The following is a 16,104-nucleotide window of genomic DNA, read 5'->3' on the forward strand; positions in this document are numbered from 1 at the left end:
AGTATGATGGCTGCATGGTCCCATGGTGTTTATACTTGCGTACCATTGTTTGTACAGATGATCGTGGTACCTTCAGGCGTTTGGACATTGCTCCTAAGGATGAACCAGACTTGTGGAGGTCTGATTTCTTTTGATGTTCCCATGATGTCAAGCAGAGGCACTGAGTTTGAAGGTAGACCTTCAATTGACTCATTATGTAAATTAGCCTATCAGAAGCTTCTAAAGCCTTCTAATGACATAATTCTCTGGAATTTTCCAAGCTGTTTAAAGGCAGTCAACTTAGTGTATGTAAACTTCTGACCCACTGGAATTGTGATAAGTGAAAAAATCTGTTAACAATTGTTGGAAAAATTACTCATGCCTAAAGTAGATGTCCTAACCAACTTGCCAAACTAGTGTTTGAACAAGAAATTTGTGGAGTGGTTGAAAAACGAGTTTCAATGACCCCAACCTAAGTTCCGACTTCAATTGTACATGAGAGGAACTAGACGGAAGCGATATAATTTGTCGTCTAGTACCTCAGTACTATACCAGTAAATTATCTATTTTAGCAAGCCATTTTTTTTCTCACTGGACACACACTGGTTGAATCAATGCCAGTTTCCACACCATTTCAATGAAATTACATTGAACCAATGAGGAATAGACGTTTAATTGACGTCTTTGCCCAGGTCAGGTCGAAACCATCACTGAGGCAATCAGTATATTTCACACCAGAGTATATTTTAGTATTAGAATGATATAATAATAATAACACACAGAAATTGTTCAGTTTGAACATTTTATTAGTTACATCAGTTTGTATTGCATATTCTTAGCAGTTTATACATGGCACAGTCGTCCCTGACTTCAGAGTTCTCCTCCCTGACCTAGCATACTAACCACAGCACAGTGACTCAGCATAACCATCAGACAGGGAGCTGTTTAAGGTGCACAATGAGCGGGTTCATAGTCTCTTTGCTTTTTATAGTCAATATAATATACTAATTTATATCGTCATAAATATACACATACAGTACAATATATTCACCTGACACAATCTTTTATAGACATTTGTTGACATCTCTGCCCTTGAAGGCTTCAGAAGGTACATGGCCCTGTGCTGTGCTCCCAGCCAGAGCAATGTTGCTATTTTAATGCACTTGTTATTATTGTTGGGAAGTCAGACACATTCAGATAGAGTTTAGAGCATTCTGCATTCTTTACAGTCATACATTAGAATAAGCATCATATCAGGGTTGAGTACCCAGTAACTAGAGAAACACTATTGCTTTGCTTGTTTACTGTTTGTCTCCTACTCTGCTCTGGCCTCTCTTTACAAAGGCTTCTCAGATCTTCAGTAGCCTCCCTCCCTCCCCCTTCCATCCCTCCCCGATAATTCTTTGGCGTCTCTCTCTCTCTCTCTCTCTCTCTCTCTCTCTCTCTCTCTCTCTCTCTCTCTCTCTCTCTCTCTCTCTCTCTCTCTCTCGGCTCATACACAACGCGTTAGTGATTCACTTCATGGCTTTCTCTTTGACCTCAGTGCTGGAGGACTTTTCGTCCTTCTCTGCCTTCCCTTCCACCTTCGTATCCTTAACCTCTTTACTGTCGGACCCTTTAGAGGCCTCCTGCTTGTCCTCCTTCACCTCCTCTTTGGGCTCTGGTTTCTTCTCTTTCTTGCTCTCTGTTTTCTCTGGTGATTCTTTGGGGGCAGGCTTCAACTCTGCCTGAGGTTTGTCGTCTGTTTTGGATGGGGCCTGTTTCTCATCTTCCTTCTTATCAGGGATGGGGCTCTCCTTGGCGGGGGCGGGCTTCTCCTCTGCAGGCTTGGCCAAGGCGGCGGCAGGAGGGGCAGGTGTTGGGGTCTCCTCTGGCTTGCTCTCCTTCTTGGGATCTGGTTTATCTGTCTTCTCCTCAGCCTTCTCTTTAGGCTCGCTCCCACTCTTCTCTTTCTCCTTGGGTTCTGGCTCCTGTTTCTTCTCCTCTTTTACAGGCTGGGGTTGTTCCTTCTCTTTCTTCTCCTCCTTGGCTGGTTTGTCTTCTGCAGGGGGCTTGGCCTTCTCCTGGATGGGGGACTTGGGTTCAGGAGACTTGGGGAGGGGGACTTGGGTTCAGGAGACTTGGAGAGGGGGATTTGGGAGGAGGGGACTTAGACTCTGGGGATTTGCTAGGGGGAGATTTAGATGGTGATTTCACAGCCAGGGATTTGAGCTGGGGAGATTTCTCCGTGGGAGATTTGGGGGCAGGAGACTTGGCGGGTGATTTGGGGAGGGGAGATTTGGCTGGGGGTGATTTGGATTCAGGGGATTTGACGGCGGGAGATTTGGGCTGGGGGGTTTTGGTGGGAGACTTAGATGGAGAAGCAGCCTCCTCAGGTGACTTAGACTTCTCTTTCTCCTCACCTGACTCCTCTTCCCCCTTATCCTCAGATCCTTCCTCTTCCTCCTTATCACCCTCTTCCTCCTCCCCTCCCTTATCCTCAGATCCTTCCCCTTCCTCCTTATCACCCTCTTCCTCCTCTCCTCCCTTATCCTCAGATCCTTCCCCTTCCTCCTTATCACCCTCTTCCTCCTCTCCTCCCTTATCCTCAGATCCTTCCCCCTCTCCTACCTCAGCTTTGGTCTCATCCTCTTCCTTTACTTCCTCTTCATTCTCTTCGCCCTTCTCTTCCTCTCCTTCCTCTGTCACCTCAGTGACCTGTGTCTCATCCGTCTGTTCCTCCAGTATGACTGTGTCTGAGAGCTCCTCCCCCTTAAGCTTAAGGTGAACGGAGGAGTAGGAGAACAGGCTTGGCCCAGATAGGAAACGTGTCTCCTCCCCTTCCAGCAACTTCCTGTTTAGGGGAAGAATATGGGAAGTACAGTCTGAGTTGGGTGTGTCAATACAGTCTCCTGTTAAAAAATATATATATATTCCAAGAGTAAGGTTGTTCAGAGCCAGTCTGAACACCCCTAACCTCTCCCCCTTAACCCCTGACCCACCTGTAGGCAGCTATCTCTATATCCAGAGCCATCTTGACATTCAGCAGCTCCTGATATTCTCTCAGCTGACTGGCCATCTCCCACTTAGTACTCTTCAGCTCACCGTCCAGCTGGTGGATGGTCTCCTACAGACACACACACACACACACACACACACACACACGTTGGTGAGCAATGTGTGTCAGAATGAAGGAGAAAGAGAAAAGCCAGACAGATGGTCAGTCAGACAGAGGAGTGTACCTGTAGGGAGTGGATATCCCCATGGTGTCTGTCCTCACTATCCATGCGTTGCCTCTCCAAAGACTCCTTGGTTCCTTTGAGGGTCTCCAGTTCGATGGTGCGGCTCTGCAGCTGTCGTCTATACTCGGCTATCTCCTCTTGGGCACCGCGGATTGCATCCGTATTAGAGTGAGCTGCATCCGCCAACCGTTCCATACGCACTTCAGAAGGTGGTGGATAGGGTCAGAGGCAGGGTGTTAGAGGTCATGGGGACAGGGGCTATAACCCAAAATTATAAAATAGTCTCCTGTCTTAGGACTGGCCAGGTGCCTGAATGCTTTTCTGTATTGAGCTTTAGTAAAGGTCTGTCATTGAGAACACACATCCTCTTCTCCAGGAAGGAGTGACCTTGACACTGCCTGTCTGTCTGTCAGAGGTCTGACTCAGATACATGACACTGAACAACATATTGATGAAAATCTTGTCAAAAAAATATTCCAAGGAGTCTTGAATGAGGCATCTGTGTTTTTAGGGACCTAATACTGCTGACTCATAGTTGCCTGCGGCAGGAATGCATGATAAACAGTAATAAGATTTTCCAAACAGGACTGCAGGTGGACAGATCGAGTTTACACCAGACAGAACACTTAGTCCTCTCCATAAAATAAACCAGTGGACTATTTCATCACATTATTCACATCCAATACTTTTTCCAAATGCAATCATAGCCTATCATTTCATAACTATGACGTTTGATTCGAAAGTACCCTTGTCACTCAAGGTGTCATTATAGTAATTGGTATGCACTCATAGGAGGATGCTTACGCAGGTTTAGCTGAATATATAGCCTAGAGAGTTTAAAGCAGTTCGCTTCCAATTGTGATCTTACGAGGCGTCAATGTCCCAAATGGGATTGATAATAGCCTAGATGCACCACTATGTACCACTAGCCTATTTGATTGTAAAACCAAAGCGCTCCCAAATTCAGCACCATGGACAGCGAGCAATGATGCGTCACCGCACGGCCACACATTATAGTCCTATAAGACTATAAAACTGGCTTTCTCACGACCACTCTAGGTAAAGCCAGGTGGGTATTAAGGTAGATTGATATAAAGTTGCACCTCTCACCTTTGAACCATCCCTCTGCCTGCATTGCGCTCTTGGTTGCGTGGCCATCCAGCTGAGCGCGGATCTCCCGCAGCGCGCTCGTCACGTCTGCCTTGATCGTGTCTCGAGCCTCGAACCTCACCTGTGTACCCTGGATCTGTGCGAGCATCTCGGCCACCTCATCCTCGTGGTTCTTCTTCAGGAACGCGGCTTCTTCCTGCAGCGCAAACAGCTTCTTGTCCAGCTCCAGCCGTGCAAGCCCAGACTCATCCACATACTTGTTCATGACGCGTGCTGCGGCCTCCAGCTCCTCCCGGCTGCGTGCCTCGTCCTCGAGCCTGGTCCGCACATGCTGGATGTCCTCTTCAAGGTGGTCATGCTCCAAGAGTGTGCGTGCCTTCTCCCCGGTCAACTGCTGGACCATAACCCTCAGGTCCCCCAGCTCACGCTGATAGTGCTCTCCGACGGTAGCGCGCCCCGTCTGGCTCTGTCGCAGCGCAGCCGCTTCCTGCTCCAGATTCGAGTTAATCAGCTCGAGGTTCCGCACCTTGTCGATGTAACCGGCGAACCGGTCGTTGAGTGTCTGCAGAATCTCCTTCTCGTTCCTCCGAGCCATGTCGCCATTAAAGATTTCCAAGCTGTCGGCAGAGGCTGCCTGGCTGTAGGCCGGGCGGTGGCGCTGGGAGGTCGTCCATGGCTGGGAGTGGTAGCCGGAGGAGGAGAGGGAAGCGGCGGGCCGGGCAGAGTGTCCCTGTGGTGTCCTGCGATAGGATCCGTGGCCGTAGAGGTAGTCCAGTGGGTAGCTCATCTCTAAGCCGGATGCAGACTGCGGCAGGGTGAAGAGAGTTGAGCTTTTATACCGCGGGAGGAGAAACAACTCAGCAGGAACAATCTCTCTCTTTAAAGAGACATCATCTTCGCTATCGTCATCACCCCTCCTTCCTTATCACACAGACTAACCACAGAAACACCATGATACAGCGGATGATAGGCTTCTTGAATTTTCTCCCAAATGTCCAATTGTATGATATTATTTACTCTTGATTTCTGAGTGCCCACAATGGGATTACGTGCCATGTTCGTTACAGTAGACCTAGGCCTATAGGCTTCAACTTTTTGAAACAAATGATGCCCACAATACCATGATCACCAAAAGAAAAGTACATGGCTAATACATGCTGGGTTTAAATTCTATGATTGGGTTTGGACTAGTTTTATGTGCAGCTCTTCATTCTATTTGTCAGTGCTGTGAATACATGACAGTGGAAGTGTGTGTGGTTCTGTCAGTGGGCCAGGTGTGTCCCCCAGGTGGGTTGGAGTGGATCTGCAGACTCACACTGCAGAGGTAAACCAACTGCACAGCAGCAGAAAGCGGCGCTTTCTCTTTGTCTCTCCCCCCCTCTCTCTCTCTCGCTCTCCCTCTCGCTCACACACCTGGCTGGCCCACTGACAACTTTACACCTCATAACAGTGTGTGAGGTTTGACACGTCTTCATCATGATCCTCAGAAATGTATATAAGTGGATGGATCAGAATGACCTCTGTCAATAACCCAGGTTATTTGAAAAATTTGACAGTGGAGAATTGTGCTGTACGCAGACACTTGCTATTTTAGTGCGGCCCTTGTAGGTGTGTCAGCTGATTTGGAAGACTGTGTCTGAGGATAATTCTGTCCCTACTACAGCACCTATTGATCAGACTCCTTCAGGCTTCACACACACACACACACACACACACACACACACACACACACACACACACACACACACACACACACACAGCACACAGCACACAGCACACACACACACACAGCACCATGGCTGTAAATCTTAAAGGAACACCTTAAATATCTCTGTCATTGTAAAGTTCTGCAGCCCCATTTTACACAACTTTATACCGTCATGATCGTGGATACAAAGACTGAAATGTTTCTGCACGTGTCAACATTGCACAAGCCCTTGTATTTTCTCTGTTTGTATATGGCAGGTGATCACCCTTAGACCGAGACCCATACGTTGTCATGGCCTTCTCCTCTGTGACATAAACACTCACATTGACATTTTTGTCATTTTGCAGATGCTCTTATCCAGAGCGACTCACAGAAGCCTAGTCGGCATGGTGAATCGAATCAGCAACCCTTTGGCCCAACGCTCTTAACCGCTAGGCTATCTGCCACATATTTCTCATCACATTTATGATCACATATTTATAATCATATTTATCAGACAGAGTATCACATTTAGACCAGAAATGAACACTCCACATGCTTCTAGTCCCAGTTACTCACTACATCCACTATATACAATGCCTTCGGAAAGTATTCAGACTCCTTGACTTTTTCCTAATTTTGTTATGTTACAGCCTTATTCTAAAAAAAATGTTTTTAATTAATCCTCAGCAATCTACACACAACACGCCATAATGACAAAACAAAAGCCGGTTTTTAGTAATGTATTAAAAATTAAAAACAGAAATACCTTATTTACATAAGTATTCAGACCCTTTGCTATGAGACTCGAAATTGAGCTCAAGTGCATCCTCTTTCCATCGATCATCCTTGAGATGTTTCTACAACTTGATTGGTGTCCACCTGTGGTAAATTCAATTGATTGGCCAGATTTGGAAAGGCACACACCTGAGAATTGTACGTAGAGCTCCGAGACAGGTTTGTGTCGAGGCATAGATCTGGAGAAGGGTACCAAAAAATGTCTGTAGCATTGAATGTCCCCAAGAACAGTGGCCTGCATCATTATTAAATGGAAGAAATTTGGAACCACCAAGACTCTTTCCAGAGCTGGCCGCCCAACCAAACTGAGGAGTCGGGGGAGAAGGGCCTTGGTCGGGGAGGTGACCAAGAATCCGATGGTCCCTCTGACAGAGCGCCAGAGTTCCTCTGTGGAAATGGGAGAGCCTTCCAGAAGGACAACCATCTCTGCAGCATACGACCAATCAGGCCTTTATGGTAGAGTGGCCAGACGGAAGCCACTCCTCAGTAAAAGGCACCTGACCGCCTGCTTGTAGTTTGCCAAAAGGCACCTAAAGACTCTCAGACCATGAGAAACAAGATTATCTGGTCTGATGAAACCAAGATGGAACTCTTTGGCCTGAATGCGAAGTGTCACGTCTGGAGGAAACCTGGCACCATCCCTACGGTGAAGCATGCTGGTGGCACTATCATGCCGTGGGGATATTTTTCACTGGCAGGGACTGGGAGACTAGTCGGGATCGAGGCAAAGATGAACAGAGCAAAGTACAGAGAGATCCTTGATGAAAACCTGCTCCTGAGTGCTCAGGACCTCAGACCGAGGCGAAGGTTCACCTTCCAACAGGACAACGACCCTAAGCACACAGCCAAGACAACGCAGGAGTGGCTTTGGGACAAATCTCTGAATATCCTTGAGTGGCCCAGCCAGAGCCTGTACTTGAACCTGATCAAACATCTCCTGAGAGACCTGAAAATAGCTGTGCAGCAATGCTCCCCATCCAACCTGACAGAGCTTGAGAGGATCTGCAGAAAAGAATGGGAGAAACTCCCGAAATACAGGTGTGCCAAATATTTTTTTTAACTAGGCAAGTCAGTTAAGAACAAATTCTTATTTACACTGACAGCTTACTGGGGAACAGTGGGTTAACTGCCTTGTTCAGGGGCAGAACAACTGATTTTTACCTTGTCAGCTCAGGGATTCGAACCAGCAACCTTTCGGTTACTGGCCCAATGCTCTAACCACTAAGACTTGAGGCTGTAATCACTGACAAAGATGCTTCCACAAAGTACTGAGTAAAGGTTCTGAATACTTATGTAATTTAGCAAAAATTCTAAAAAACATTTTTTTCTTTGTCATTATAGTGTATTGTGCGTAGATTGATGAGGGGGGGAACTATTTAATACATTTTACAGTAAGGCTGTAACCTAACAAAATGTGGAAAAAGTCAAGGGGTCTGAATACTTTCCAAAAGCACTGTATCAGTTGACTGCGGGTGGAGCAGAGAGCACTGAGCCAGAATGGAGGGGTAGAGGGGTGGCCTGCACTCTCAGTCCTTGGAATGTCAATCAGTTTGAAGTTTGAGGAAGGTAAGTGAAGTGAAATGGGATGAAGTAAGAGGAAGAGAAAAAGAAGAGGGGAGGAGGAGGGAGATGAAGAGGAAGGGGAGAAGAGATTTGATGGACATGGAGGGAGGAGAGAGAGATGATGGAGGGAGGGTGAAGAGAGTGACCTTGGAAAGACAGAGCTCTACTGGCAGGCCTCATATAGATGAGTCAGCATCTGTACATTTAACGTTTTGGATGATATTACATTGTGTGTGTGTGTTTGTGTGTGTGCAAGAGAGAGATGTCAACCATTTCCAAGTCCATTGACATACAGTATACTTGTCTTTGGTGACCTAAACACCAGAACTCGACAAGAACCCGACACCTTCAGCACACAGAGGGACAAGCACATACCTGGAGGGGACAGCATTCCCTCCCAAATATTCCCCTCTAGACACAGCTACAACAAAACAACCAAGAAAAATGGGTCACAACTTTTGCAGCTCTGTCGCACACTGGGTCTGTTCAGAGTCAATGGTAGGCTTCGAGTGGATTCCTACAGTAGGTTAACCTACAACTCATCTCTTGGCCATAGTACTATGGACAACTTTATCACCGACCTCATCCTAGAGTCTCTCAGCAAGTTCACAGTCAGCCTACTAGCACCCTTATCAGACCACAACAAAATCCAAATCTACTTGAACAGAGCAATACCCAGCCATGAGGTAGCGAAACCGAACAAACTGCATGCTATTAAGAAATGCTATAGATGGAAGGAGGGTGGTGTAGAAACGTACCAACAAAAACAATTGACCAACAACAAATCCAATCCCTCCTAGACAAAATGTCTCTCTTCAATAGTGAAGGTGTGAACTTAGCAGTAGGAAGCCTGAACAGTAAATTGAACCTATCAGCTAGCTATTAAAATAAAAACATTCTAGAAGAAAACATAAGAAAACTAAGAAAAATGAGAAATAGTTTGATGAAGAATATAAAAATCTGAGAAAGAAATTGATAAACCTATCCAACCAAAAACACAGGTACCCAGAACCTATGCATTCACAATGGGGAAACACTAAAACAGTGAAGAAATACACAAAGAACGAATAAAGAACAGCATGTCATAAAACAGCTCGTTTGTGATTAAAGAAAACTTTTGAATAAAATGACTGATGTGGAAATGTGAACACTTTAAACAAACAACAACACAAAGAGCCATCTATCCAACATGGAGATGTATGGATGAACCACTTCAACAACATTTTAGGCCATATAACAAAGAACCAAGAGCAAACACATATGCATGATCATTTGCAAAACTCAGAATCAGCTATTAAAGACTACCAGAACTTGCTGGATTCTCCAATTACATTGAATGAGCTACAGGACAAAATACAAACTCTCCAAACCAAAAACGCCTGTGCTGTTGATGGTATACAAAACAAAATGATAAAATACACAGACCACAAATTAAAATGGCCTATACTTAAAACTCATCAATGTTATCCCCAGCTCTGGCATCTTCCCCAATATTTGGAACCAAGGTCTGATCACCCCAATCCATATAAATGGAGACAAATTTGACCTCTACAGTTACACTGGAACCTGTGTCAACAGTATTCCTCAGGAAAATCCTCTGCAGTATCATCAAAAGCAAAAAAAACATTTCCTCAGTGAAAACAATGTCCTGAGCAAATGTCAAAATGGCTTCTCACCAAAATATCACACGGCAGACCACATGTACACCCTGCAAACCCTAATTAACAAAACAAAAAACTATTATAAAATCAATGTACACAAACAAGTGTCCAGTTAAAATTGGCAATAAAGAGCCGTGGGACGAGACAGGGATGCAGCTTGAGTCCCACCCTTTTCAACATATATATCAGGTCATTGGCGAGGGAATAAGAACAGTCGGCATCACCCTGCCTCACCATACTAGACTCTGAAGTAAAATGTTTACTGTTTGCAAATTATATTGTGCTTCTGTCCCCAACCAAGGAGGGCCTACAGCACCACCATATCTTCTGCACAGATTCTGTCAGACTTAGGCCCGGACGGTAAATCGCATTAAGAGAAAAAATAATGATGTTCCAAAAAAGTTCCCCATGCCAGGACAATAAATGCAAATTCTTTCTAGATACCGTTGCCATAGATTACACAACGATTTATACCTACAGTTGAAGTAGGAAGTTTACATACACCTTAGTCAAATATATTTCAATTCAGTTTTTCACAATTCCTGACATTTAATCCAAGTAAAAATTCCCTGTTTTAGGTAAATTTGGATCACCACTTTATTTTAAGAATGTGAAATGTCAGAATAATAGTAGAGAGAATTATTTATTCCAGCTTTTATTTATTTTATCACATTCCCAGTGGGTCAGAAGTTTACATACACTCAATAGTATTTACTAGCATTGCCTTTAAATTGTTTAACTTGGGTTAAACGTTTTGGGTATCCTTCCACAAGCTTCCCACAATAAGTTGGGTGAATTTTGGCCTATTCCTCCTGACAGAGCTGGTGTAACTGAGTCAGGTTTGTAGGCCTCCTTGCTCTCACACGCTTTTTCAGTTTTGCCTAAATCAAATCAAATCAAATCAAATTTATTTATATAGCCCTTCGTACATCAGCTGATATCTCAAAGTGCTGTACAGAAACCCAGCCTAAAACCCCAAACAGCAAGCAATGCAGGTGTAGAAGCACGGTGGCTAGGAAAAACTCCCTAGAAAGGCCAAAACCTAGGAAGAAACCTAGAGAGGAACCAGGCTATGTGGGGTGGCCAGTCCTCTTCTGGCTGTGCCGGGTGGAGATTATAACAGAACATGGCCAAGATGTTCAAATGTTCATAAATGACCAGCATGGTCGAATAATAATAAGGCAGAACAGTTGAAACTGGAGCAGCAGCACAGTCAGGTGGAAGTTGAAACTGGAGCAGCAGCATGGCCAGGTGGACTGGGGACAGCATGGAGTCATCATGTCAGGTAGTCCTGGGGCATGGTCCTAGGGCTCAGGTCAGTTGAAACTGGAACAGCAGCATGGCCAGGTGGACTGGGGACAGCAAGGAGTCATCATGTCAGGTAGTCCTGGAGCTCAGGTCCTAGGGCTCGGGTCCTCCGAGAGAGAGAAAGAAAGAGAGAAGGAGAGAATTAGAGAACGCACACTTAGATTCACACAGGACACCGAATAGGACAGGAGAAGTACTCCAGATATAACAAACTGACCCCAGCCCCCGACACATAAACTACTGCAGCATAAATACTGGAGGCTGAGACAGGAGGGGTCAGGAGACACTGTGGCCCCATCCGAGGTCACCCCGGACAGGGCCAAACAGGAAGGATATAACCCCACCCACTTTGCCAAAGCACAGCCCCCACACCACTAGAGGGATATCTTCAACCACCAACTTACCATCCTGAGACAAGGCTGAGTATAGCCCACAAAGATCTCCGCCACGGCACAACCCAGGGGGGCGCCAACCCAGACAGGATGACCACAACAGTGAATCAACCCACTCAGGTGACGCACCCCCTCCAGGGACGGCATGAGAGAGCCCCAGTAAGCCAGTGACCCAGCTCCTGTAATAGGGTTAGAGGCAGAGAATCCCAGTGGAAAGAGGGGAACCGGCCAGGCAGAGACAGCAAGGGCGGTTCGTTGCTCCAGAGCCTTTCCGTTCACCTTCCCACTCCTGGGCCAGACTACACTCAATCATATGACCCACTGAAGAGATGAGTCTTCAGTAAAGCCTACAAATTTTCTATAGGATTGAGGTCAGGGCTTTGTGATGGCCACTCCAATACCTTGACTTTGTTGTCCTTAAGCCATTTTGCCACAACTTTGGAAGTATGCTTGGGGTTATTGTCCATTTGGAAGACCCATTTGTGACCAAGCTTTAACTTCCTGACTGATGTCTTGAGATGTTGCTTCAATATATCCACATAATTTTCTTGCCTCATGATGCCATCTATTTTGTGAAGTGCACCAGTCCCTCCTGCAGCAAAGCACCCCACAACATGATGCTGCCACCAACATGATGCTGATTCACAGTTGGGATGGTGTTCTTTGGCTTGCAAGCATCTCCCTTTTGCCTTCAAACATAACGATAGTCATTATGGCTAAACAGTTCTATTTTTGTTTCATCAGACCAGAGGACATTTCTCCAAAAAGTACAATCTTTGTCCCCGTGTGCATTTGCAAACAGTAGTCTGGCTTTTTTATGGTGGTTTTGGAGCAGTGGCTTCTTCCTTGCTGAGCGGCCTTTCAAGTTATGTCGATATAGGACTCGTTTTACTGTGGATATAGATTATTTTGTACCTGTTTCCTCCAGCATCTTCACAAGGTCCTTTGCTGTTGTTCCGTGATTGATTGGCACTTTTCACACCAAACTACGTTCATCTCTAGGAGGCAGAACGTGTCTCCTAGATCGGTATGATGGCTGCATGGTCCCATGTTGTTTATACTTGCGTACTATTGTTTGTACAGATGAACGTGGTACCTTCAGGCGTTTGGAAATTGCTCCCAAGGATGAACCAGACATGTGGAGGTCTACAATGATTTATTTTTAGGTCTTGGCTGATTTCTTTTGATGTTCCCATGATGTCAAGCACAGAGGCACTGAGTTTGAAGGTAGGCCTACATCCACGGGTACACCTCCAATTGAATCAAATTATGTCAATTAGCCTATCAGAAGCTTCTAAAGCCATTACATAATTTTCTGGGATTTTCCAAGCTGTTTAAAGGCACAGTAAACTTAGTGTATGTAATCTCCTGACTTTCTGGATTTGTGATACAGTGAAATAATCTGTCTGTAAACAATTGTTGGAAAAATGACTTGTCATGCACAAAGTAGATGTCCTAACCGACTTGCCAAAACTATAGTTTTTTAACAAGAAATGGGTAGAGTGGTTGAAAAACGAGTTTTAATGACTCCAACCTAAGTGTATGTAAACTTCCAACTGCAACTGTACCTCTGCCTAAAAATCAAAACCACAGGTAACTTCCACAAGGCTGTAAATGGTCTAAGAGACAAAGCTAGAAGGGCTTTCAATGCCATCAAAACTAACAGAAAACTCTACATCCCAATTAGGATCTGTCTAAAAATACTTCAATCAGGTATAGAACCAGTTACTCTCTATGGTTGTGAGGTCTGGGGTACACTCACCAACCAATAATTCACAAAAAAAAAAAAATCCAGAAAACCAATTCTGCAGCCACCTAAAGGGAAGTGATGCCCACACATTCCACCACAAAGCCCTCACTTACAGAGAGAGGAACCTATCCAGCTGGTTCCTGGGCTCTGTTCACAAACAGAACTCACAGAGCCTCAGGACAGCAACACAATTTGACCCAACCAAACTATGAAAAAACAAAAGGAAAACTGTTTAACACACTGGAAAGAATAAACAAAAAAAAGAGCAAACTGGAATACGATCTAGCCCTAAACAGAGAATACGATCTAGCCCTAAACAGAGAATACGATCTAGCCCTAAACAGAGAATACGATCTAGCCCTAAACAGAGAATACGATCTAGCCCTAAACAGAGAATACGATCTAGCCCTAAACAGAGAATACGATCTAGCCCTAAACAGAGAATACGATCTAGCCCTAAACAGAGAATACGATCTAGCCCTAAACAGAGAAGCCCTAAACGATCTAGCCCTAAACAGAGAATACGATCTAGCCCTAAACAGAGAATACGATCTAGCCCTAAACAGAGAATACGATCTAGTCCTAAACAGAGAATACGATCTAGCCCTAAACAGAGAATACGATCTAGCCCTAAACAGAGAATACGATCTAGCCCTAAACAGAGAATACGATCTAGCCCTAAACAGAGAATACGATCTAGCCCTAAACAGAGAATACGATCTAGCCCTAAACAGAGAATACGATCTAGCCCTAAACAGAGAATACGATCTAGCCCTAAACAGAGAATACGATCTAGCCCTAAACAGAGAATACGGTCTAGCCCTAAACAGAGAATACGATCTAGCCCTAAACAGAGAATACGATCTAGCCCTAAACAGAGAATACGATCTAGCCCTAAACAGAGAATACGATCTAGCCCTAAACAGAGAATACGATCTAGCCCTAAACAGAGAATACGATCTAGCCCTAAACAGAGAATACGAGCCCTCTAGCCCTAAACAGAGAATACGATCTAGCCCTAAACAGAGAATACGATCTAGCCCTAAACAGAGAATACGATCTAGCCCTAAACAGAGAATACGATCTAGCCCTAAACAGAGAATACGATCTAGCCCTAAACAGAGAGAATACGATCTAGCCCTAAACAGAGAATACGGTCTAGCCCTAAACAGAGAATACGATCTAGCCCTAAACAGAGAATACGATCTAGCCCTAAACAGAGAATACGATCTAGCCCTAAACAGAGAATACGATCTAGCCCTAAACAGAGAATACGATCTAGCCCTAAACAGAGAATACGATCTAGTCCTAAACAGAGAATACGATCTAGCCCTAAACAGAGAATACGATCTAGCCCTAAACAGAGAATACGATCTAGCCCTAAACAGAGAATACGATCTAGCCCTAAACAGAGAATACGATCTAGCCCTAAACAGAGAATACGATCTAGCCCTAAACAGAGAATACGATCTAGCCCTAAACAGAGAATACACAGTAGCAGAATACCTGACCAATGTGACAGACGTCACTGACCACATGAAATGGTCCATTTACACAGACAGTGTGGTGAAACCAAATCCAATTTTATTTGTCACATGCGCCGAATACGACAGGTAGACCTTACAGTGAAATGGTGCGGCAGGGTAGCCTAGTTGTTAGAGTGTTGGACTAGTAACCGGAAGGTTGCAAGTTCAAATCCCCAAGCTGACAAGGTTCTACCCCTGAACAGGCAGTCAACCCACTGTTCCTAGGCCGTTATTGAAAATAAGAATTTGTTCTTAACTGACTTGCCTAGGTAAAGGTAAAAAAAAAAAAAAAAGCTTACTTATAAGCCCTTAACCAACAATGCAGTTTTAAGAAAAGAAAAATACATTTAAAAAATAATTAAAGAGCAGCAGTAAACTAACAATAGTGAGGCTTTATTTTATTTGTTATTTTAGCAGGTAAGTTGACTGAGAACACATTCTCATTTGCAGCAATGACCTGGGGAATAGTTACAGGGGATGAATGAGCCAATTGTAAACTGGGGATTATTAGGTGACCATGATGGTTTGAGGGCCAGATTGGGAATTTAGCCAGGACACTGGGGTTAACACCCCTACTCTAACGATAAGTGCCATGGGATCTTTAAGGACCTCAGAGAGTCAAGACACCTGTTTAATGTCCCATCTGAAAGACAGCACCCTACACAGGACAGTGTCCCCAATCACTGAATTGGGTTATATATTTTTTTAAACCAGAGGAAAGAGTGCCTCCTTCTGGCCCTCCAACACCACTTCCAGCAGCATCTGGTCTCCCATCCAGGAACTGACCAGGACCAACCCTGTTTAGCTTCAGAAGCAAGCCAGCAGTGGTATGCAGGGTGGTATGCTGCTGGCACTGAAAGGGGGTACTGGGGGGTACCTGTACAGAGTCAATGTGCAGGGGCACCGGTTAGTCGAGGTAATATGTACATGTAGGTAGAGTTATTAAAGTGAGTATGCATAGATAATAAACACAGAGTAGCAGCAGCATAAAAGGGGAGGGGCAATGCAAATAGTGTGGGGAAGCCATTTGATTAGATGTTCAGGAGTCTTATGGCTTGGGAGTAGAAGCTGTTTAGAAGCCTCTTGGACATAGACTTGGCGCTCCGGTC

General features: G+C 44.9%; 1 protein-coding gene across 1 annotated transcript; it reads right to left on the reverse strand.

Annotated features, from left to right (window-relative positions):
- Positions 1 to 767: 767 nt before the first annotated feature.
- On the reverse strand, positions 768 to 5,164 carry LOC112248560 (neurofilament medium polypeptide). Its single transcript, XM_024417700.2, is given in 5 exon segments — positions 768 to 2,076; positions 2,078 to 2,812; positions 2,961 to 3,085; positions 3,201 to 3,400; positions 4,311 to 5,164. Coding segments are annotated over 5 exon segments (2,430 nt in total). The 5' UTR covers positions 5,098 to 5,164; the 3' UTR covers positions 768 to 1,493.
- Positions 5,165 to 16,104: the final 10,940 nt, after the last annotated feature.

The sequence above is a fragment of the Oncorhynchus tshawytscha genome, linkage group LG04, assembly GCF_018296145.1.
Source record: "Oncorhynchus tshawytscha isolate Ot180627B linkage group LG04, Otsh_v2.0, whole genome shotgun sequence".
In the NCBI taxonomy this organism is placed as follows: domain Eukaryota; kingdom Metazoa; phylum Chordata; class Actinopteri; order Salmoniformes; family Salmonidae; genus Oncorhynchus; species Oncorhynchus tshawytscha.